Here is a 7,963-nt window from a genome sequence, read left to right as displayed (position 1 = left end):
AGCTTCCGGAGGCTCCGAGCTGTGTCCCAGCCGCCTCCCTGCAGCCCTGCTCTCAGAAACGGGGCGCGATCAGGACCTACACTACCGTTCTGGGCATCGCCTGTGTGCGCACAAAGGTAAATTCATTTAGCGCTGGAGCACTTCGAGTTTTCTCTCCCTTTGTTGGACATAAGGATTCCCCTTTTTTAACTCTACTGAGTTCAACTTGTCACAACACGTAAGCCCTGCGGCGATCGGTCCCGAGGGCTTGTGGAAAGAGAGGCCGGGCGGCGCGGGCGCCCTTTGCCGCGCTCCGCGCCGCGGAGCCCTACGCGCCTCGAGGCAAAGTCCGCGCTGCGGCGCCGCGGGCACCGGCGGTGCCCGTGCCCGTGCCCGGCGGCGGGCAGGGGCGGCCGGCGCCTCCGGGCCGCCAGCCCCGCTGCCCCCGACACAGTCTCCCTCCTGCCTACCTGCCGGCCGCCGCTGCTCCGCGCTCGCCATGGCCCTGCACGGGGGATCCCTGCACCAACGGTGCCCGGTGCCCGGAGCCGCCGCCGCCGCGCGCCGCCCCTTCCCGCCGCGCGCCGCCCCTTCCCGTCGCCGCCGCCGTCCCCTTCGGCTCCTTCCCGCCCCCAGCTGACGGGAAGAGGAGGCGCCGCGGGCCGGCTCCTTTATTGACTTTCTGCTGTCTTGTGCTCCTCTGCCTTGTGCTTTAGTTTGAGCGATGAGGTGTCGTGGGCCACTCAAAGGCCCGTCACTAAACTGGTCAAATACTTTTCTGTACGTGACGTCTGCTCGCTGCTGGCTTAAGTAAAAACGCTGTCTGAGGCAAAGCTTGTGACAGGAAACTTGCCTCTCTGAGCACTGCACATCCGCAATGGGCAGGGGGATCCAAACCTCATGCCTGGCTGGTTTGTGAGGCGGCTCTTGGCTACACTTCAGTGTGAGCAATGTCTTAGAGATGCCTGCTGCAGGCGCAAAAGGGAGGTGGCTTCAGACTGGCATTCTAGGTCTTTTTACTAGGCTGCTTGATTTTTTTTACACGGGTTCCTGCCTAACTAAAGTATATCAGACAAGATGTCTCCCTTAAAGGAGTAATGGGTATTTTTAATTGCTTTTGATTGTTTTCCATTTGTTTTGATTTGTTATCCTCCGATTGCCAATAATCAAGATAAAATTGCTGAGGAATCTTTGTGTACTACTGTACTTGAAACATGACTCTCATACAAATTGTGCCTCCCATGTTCAGATTTTTACCAATAGGTTCAGCTTTTTGCAAACTGCAAAGTCCAGAGCTTTCAGCTTACACTACAGCTGTCCCCAAGCTCTGCACTGGTGCCTGCAGTAACTGCATGCAAGCAGCAAGTGCAGAGTCTACGTCTAGGACTGCGCAGTGGCTCTGCTAAGCAGAGTTGGAGTTTAGTATTAGCCCTGTTCAATTCAACAGTCATTGTGGTTCTCAGTTAGATGGGTCTTAGGCAATCATGCATTTCCTTCTGGGTGAGGGGAGACTCAGAGCAGTCTGTGTTCAGCAGAATTGCTGATAACCCAATCTCATTTAAGAACCCTAAATAGTGTTTGACTGGGGAATGTATTTCCTGCTTATGTTAGAATATAAAAGCTTTTATTATATACGTATGTACACGTTTTAAAATAGTTTGACGGTGTTGCAGTAGCTCCACTGTAAGTGGAATAATCTTGGGGAAAAAAATCAGACTTGAAATTAAAAGATAAGAAATTTGATTGCAGGCACACTTTGCTGCTCTCTCAATCATTCAGAAGGACAAAATGGCCTCAGCGAGGCAGCTGTATTAGCACCGTCCTTCCTTCGGTATTAAGAGACTTCTAAGTTTCCAGCAAGGGAATCTGAGCCTAATTTTGAGTTGAGTCACAAGTTCCCCCAAGCCAGTTCTAGAAAACTGTACTGTGACGCTGCTCTAGCAGTGTTACTTCATCTCCACAGCTGTGAAGAGAAACCACAAAGAATGGCCAAAAAGCTTTATCAGGAACTTAATTCTACAAAGAGGAGGCACACTTACATTCGGTGTCACGTGAAGGAAGCTCCAGTGGAAAACAAACAAACAAACAAAATGCAAACAACTGGCCGTACAGAAGTATATCCAGATAAATTATATTGCAATCCATGAATCAGGTAAATTGTAGGTGTTTTGCATAGCTTCCACTCACTGTTCACAGATGTCATATTTTAATATATAACTTTAATATTTTTAATATATCACTTTTTAATATTTAACTTTCAGTTCTCTCTTAGGCAGCAGCAGAAGAAATCAAAGTTTTTCTGACAGTACCTAATACAAAAAGTTAACTGAGGTCTAACAACTGGAGATAATGAAAAAAAATCAGTGAAAAAAACAAACCCAAAGTAATTCAGACGTCAGTGATTTCAATTACAAAAGTCATAGAGGGAACAGATGACAAAAATACAGAATCCAATGCGTGTCAGCCTCATGAAGGGCATTTTAAATAACAAGTTTTTTAAGCACACTGACCACAGTCATGTAACTTGCATCTAGTTTTCAACATAATGAAAGGAAAGATAATTATGTAATCAAGTTGTTACCCTAGACAAATACAAATCAACTCCTTAGAACAAATGGATATATCATTTCTATGCAAATAAAGCACAGAGTACCAAAATGTTTTATTTGAAAAATAAACCCTTAAGGTACGTTTTTAAAAAACATAACATTACAACTATATTTCAGCATTTCGTCAAATTGAAAGTATATCTTTAGGTTGCAAACTGTTCATTTTAGTGGTCAAGCCTTAGCAGGATCGACATGTTTGATCTGAAAAGTGCTGCTGAAATGAATTTGATGTATAATCAGGTAAAAGTATGTAGTGCAGGTATATGCTCTTGTTAAGGGCTTCTTCTGGTCTTCTTTCCATACAGGATAGCGTCCATCAGAGAGAAATGAAGTCAGTTTCTATTAGTGATGTTTCACCGAAAGCACAAAAGGATATTTAAATGTCATATTAAACTCACACAAAACAGTCTTTCCTGTTGGAGCCATCAGATGCATCAACTGCTAGTAAACCTAGATTTGACCTACGTTAAAAAAAATCAGAGAATTCAATAAAGCTCTTCTGTATCTCTGATTTCCCTATTATGATGCTCTTTGAGTTGTATAAATTAAAAAAAAAAAAAAAAACTAGTGTTTTAGAGTAGCACACCCTGAGCATACAGACATATGCCAAAGGAACATCATAGTGGCTTTCAAACCAATATATTCATGTCAGTGTTCAGTATATTATCTTCTAAAATGTCTAAAACTTTGCAACTGAACACTGACCACGTTTCAGATGAGTCTTTTAATTCACACCATGAGCTCTCAAATCTTTTCTTTAGAGATCTGTTTTGTCCTCATACTGACACATACATGCAGCTCTCTGGCTGTCCAAGTAGGGTTTACATCCTAAATGTATAACTGCATCAAACAACAGCTGAACTGTTGATTCACAAGCTGCAAGAAGAGAAGAATTTAGTTAGGAATACTCTTTAAATGGAACATGACACTAATAGATATGACTCTAGCAACTTGAAAGAGATTTTAAGAAACAAACAGTCCTCTCTGGTCATAGCAAGGAGACCATCAAATGAAAGACTGAACCAATGCAGAATCATTTACAGTTGTGACTAAAGATATTTCATACTCCAAGCAAATGAGCAAGAAAGTTCATTGCATACGGACTGTTAATCAGTGTTAGAAAGATGAAGCAGCTATTTTTCCCCTCACTTTTTGAACAAACCCAGTTTGTTCAAAGCTTTCTATCTTTAACTGCAGCTCAACGGAACTGAAAAAAATGTTCACTGACACAAATATTCTGATACAAAATGCTAGCAACAAGACTTCTTTGCAGTGTTTTTGCAATGTGAGAGGTGCAAACACTGGTTTGTTCTAAAAACTGACTCTTCAATGGAACTACTTACTGTAAGTTAGTAGCATACTACTTACTGTAAAAGCATCATTGTCCAAGTTCTAAAAATATGGTTATATCATGTATTGATTGAGATGTGGGCTGGCAATCAGCAAGCATGGACTGTACTGAAAAACCTAGAATTTACGTACTGAGAGATAGCATTAAGTGCTTACACTATAACAGTGTATTATTCTAAGATCATTACTTCATAAAGGAAACAATCATTTTCTACAGTTTACTAACAATCACAATTAGGCATTTAGAATTCACCCAGTAGAACAAAATACTTAATTATGCTATGGGAAATACAACACACACATTTTTATGAAATGATATTCCGCTCTGCGGACACCCAGATGGGGCACGCATATTCCTTGCCAAATCAGCTCGGTCAAACTTGGGAAGAAAAGTATGCTTTTCACTCTTACCTTGTACACTTTCTGATATTCCAAGTGTTTTTTGAACATCTCTGCAGATTTTGGAGAGGCAGGACTGAAACTGCTCATCGCAATCATTTTTTTTATTGCCACAAGTGTCGTAGCATCTGTCATGGTGATTGCAGCACTTTGTCATTGAAGGGATACCAATGTCGAACTGTGAAGGAAATCACCCTCCACCATTAGTAGGTATTTAACTAGGAAAGATGCAGTCTCTGAATATTGATAGCGTATGAAAGATAGAAATTGAAAACTCACACAACCACTCCAGAGGTCATTCACTTATGTCTGTAATTTGCAGTTCTCGTCTAACAAGTTGCTCAACATTTCCTCTCTAGCATTTAGGAAAATGGATTAGTGTCAGCAGGGAGAATTATGGTAAGAGCCAACCCCTCCACTTGCATGAACAGAGGACTATTGTGGGGATTACTCAATGCTTCTGAAAACATTCACAGGATTAAACATTTTTATTGGAAGATTAGAAACTAATCAACATTGTTTTATGCCTATAATATTTTATGTCAATGATGAAAATATTTGTGCTTCTCCGTCTATAGTCCTGTCTTTTTCCATGTGATGTTACCAAAGCATGCGATGGAGCTAAGGGGAGTGGGAACACTGTACATAGGTGCTGTCTCCATCTTCACCATCAGGGAGGAAAAGAGCTCCTGCACGGCGGAAAGTCTGTGTGAAAGACCACAGAGAAAGCAAAGAACAGGCTTACCTGTACTCCAAACAGAGGAGATCCACAGCCGTTTGGTGGTGAGGGCTTATATCCATAGCGGGCAAAGGGCTTTGATCCTGAAAAAGGGAATTTATAGGGTCTCAAGTAGACTTTTTTTTTTTTTTTTGCACAGAAGCTTACTGCTGTCAAAACTCCTGAGAGGGGGGCTTAAGACAGCATCAGAGGCATTTTTGAACTAAGCTCTATGTTCAGGCACCTGCACATAAGCCGCTCTTTCCAAATCGTAGCCTTTTTTCAGCTTGCGGAGTCGCTGGCAGTGACACACGCGTGACGCGTGTGCTGCGCGGGGCACCCCCGGCGCGCAGGAGGCTTTCCCGGCGCGTGAAGGGGCCCGCGCCCCGCGGCGCCCGCCCGTGCGCCGCGTTTAGGGCCCGCCACGCCGCGGCTCGATCGCGGCCCGCGGGACACGACCCTTCGCCTCGTTCCGCCGCTAGGACGCGGCGCGGCGGCGGCTCACAGCGACCCGGCGGGGGGACACGCGCGCGGCCCGGCAGCGGCAGCCAGCGGCACCCACCGTCGCCGCACTTGTACTGGCAGAGCCCGTCCTCGCCGCCCAGCAGGTCGAGGGCGGCGTTGAGGTACACGTCGATCTTGTGCACGCCGTTGCGGATGGTCTTCAGCGTCATGCGCCAGTCTGGGGTCTGCGGCGGCTCCTGGCCCCGCGCCGCGGGCGCCCGCGGGCCCGGCCAGGCCCCCAGCGCCAGCGCCAGCAGCAGGGGCAGCGCTCGGGCCATGTGCCCCGCGGCGAGCGGCGCCTCCCCGGCTACGCCGCCATCCCGGCCCGGCCGCCCGCCGCCATCCCCGGCCCGCCAGGGCCGCCCCTCCGCCGCCGCGCCCCTCCCTCCGCGCAGCCGCCCCAACCGCCCCAACGGCTCCCTGGGAGCGCCCGTGGAGCCGGGAGCTTCCCGCCTCCGTGAAGGCGCGAAGCGCCTCCTGCTTCTCCTTCTTGGAACTCCGGAACTCCGGGCCGCCGCCTTCCTCCCCCCGCTCCGGCCTCCGCGGGTGGCCGCTCAGCACTGTCTGTCCCAGGCAGTGCCGAGGGGCTGCGTCCTGGTGGAACCGCTTCCTCCTACAAAGAGGGAAAGGGGAAAAAAAAAAATGTTTTAACGTAAGTGTGGAGCAGAGGCAGAAGCCTCTGGTGAGGGTGTGAGCGTGTCACCGCTCGTTTGATCTGCGGCGGGGAGTTCTCCCCGAGGAGTCGCTTAATTGGAGCAAAATCCCCTTTTCTGTGATACTGCTGTCAGAGGGGAATGTAGAGGAGAATATCATAGGGATTTCCCTCAAGGAAAAAAATGAAAAAAAAAAAAAAAGGCAGAAGCTTTGCTGTCTATGGCAGAAGCGATGAGCAGGGCGGCCAGGCGGGGCATTGCGGCGGGCGCCCCGGCACGTGGCGGTTACAGCGGGGGTGCTCGTGGCGGGGCGCGGCGGGCCGCGGCGCGGGCTTTGCAGGAAGGCCCCGCAGCCGTTGAAGCTGTTCCACGGCGTTGGGAGCGTGCGGGTGATCCCGTGACCTTCATACATGGGAGTGGTTCGTTCCCAGGAAGCGCCATCAGATGCGCGAGTTCACGTGTTGTGAAAGGGCGAGGTGGAAGTCTGCTTATTAAGCGTTAAAAGTCGAGTCTTCATCTGCTGATGAAAAATCAGGGCAAAATGAAGTAATTTGCAAAACATTCCAAATTTTTAAAATATGTATTCATTTTATATTTAAATTCCAAATGTTTCTTAGATGAGCTAAAGTGGAACCACACTGGAGCTGTTTTAATTTTTGTGAAGAAAGCATTATTTTAAGATGTACAAAATCCCTCAGTACATAGTAATATTGGGTTTTCAGGACAAACTGTAAAGAAGAACAGGAAATGGAAAGAAAGCTGAATGACTCCCAGACCAAAAGGCAGAGCAGAAAGGTATGTGACAGATAATATTTTTTTTCTTTTCAGCCTCAGCGTTTAGTGCTATTTATAGTTACTGAAGAAATAGGTGGGAAAAGGTTTGCTGGAAGTTTATTAAACAAAAGAGGGAGCTCTTCATACACCTGTCCTGGAAAACTAGCTTTTTCTTTACCACTTTTATTCACTAAAGTAGTTTTTATGCAGAAATATGCTTAAATACTGTTCTAAACAGGGATCCTTGCTAGAGGGTAAGAGGGATGTAAGAGGAATGGAATGCTTACTTTCATTACTGGTGATTGAAAGGGTGCATTTGTGACAAATTTGTACATTATTGTTTACCAGAGAGTAGAAGAGGTGAAAAATAAATGAATGAGAATATAAATGTGCTGCCTAAAGCAGACTATAGTAAATCATTTAACAAAAAAAATCATATCATAATATCATGACAGGGTTATTAATTGAGGAGAATAAACTAAAATAGATATTTGAAACATTAATGAGTTAGTATTGAGTGGGGTATGTTATGAAAGTACAGGTCTCCTGATAGCAGTGTGAACAGGACTTCATCAATGGGCTGGTGAAAGCAGAAGGACTTTCTGCTTCTGGGTTCCTTTTTGTTGGTTGCTTGTGTTTGCCCAGTTCTACATCAGCTTGGGCAATACAAAACTCAGTGTGCAGGATCAGGTCCTTGCGAGGATAGTGTTAGCTCTTCGTATTATCGTTCATGGTTTTGACTGTCGGTATAAGAGGCTCTTGCTAATGTAAGAATCTGTTGCTTTATGTCTGAGTGTTCCTTTTAATATAAAACCTGTAACTTGTTTTTGCAGAATTTTAATTAGGTATGTATGTATCAACAATATTCTTTATTTGTATATATTTATTTGGTACGTATTTTATAGATACATATATATGCAGTAAAACCCCACCTGAGTTTGTCAAAATACCAGAATTGTAGATACACAGGAAACTTG

General features: G+C 45.8%; 1 protein-coding gene across 1 annotated transcript; it reads right to left on the bottom strand.

The window, feature by feature from the left end:
• Positions 1 to 2,437: 2,437 nt before the first annotated feature.
• PLA2G12A (phospholipase A2 group XIIA) lies at positions 2,438 to 5,837 on the bottom strand. Its single transcript, XM_088523982.1, has 4 exons — positions 5,618 to 5,837; positions 5,083 to 5,159; positions 4,350 to 4,515; positions 2,438 to 3,464 (listed from the first exon to the last, which is right to left on the bottom strand). Exons 1-4 carry the CDS (start codon positions 5,835 to 5,837, stop codon positions 3,346 to 3,348), a joined length of 582 nt encoding a protein of 193 aa, XP_088380108.1. The 3' UTR covers positions 2,438 to 3,345.
• Positions 5,838 to 7,963: the final 2,126 nt, after the last annotated feature.

This window comes from Tinamus guttatus, unplaced genomic scaffold (assembly GCF_059628265.1).
Source record: "Tinamus guttatus ecotype Peru unplaced genomic scaffold, ASM5962826v1 Tinamus_guttatus_pri_ptg000202l, whole genome shotgun sequence".
Classification (NCBI taxonomy): Eukaryota; Metazoa; Chordata; class Aves; order Tinamiformes; family Tinamidae; genus Tinamus; species Tinamus guttatus.
Note: the sequence above shows the minus strand (reverse complement) of the source record. Positions and strands in the feature narration are given on the sequence as shown.

Bases quoted from the DNA above. Each gene is read 5' to 3' on its own strand.
- PLA2G12A (XM_088523982.1), bottom strand. From the start codon at position 5,837: ATGGCCCGAGCGCTGCCCCTGCTGCTGGCGCTGGCGCTGGGGGCCTGG. The intron at 5,160-5,617 runs GTGGGTGCCGCT...TCCCTTTTTCAG, and splicing joins CCAGTACAAGTGCGGCGACG to GATCAAAGCCCTTTGCCCGC. The intron at 4,516-5,082 runs GTAAGCCTGTTC...TTTCCTTCACAG, and splicing joins CTCCTCTGTTTGGAGTACAG to TTCGACATTGGTATCCCTTC.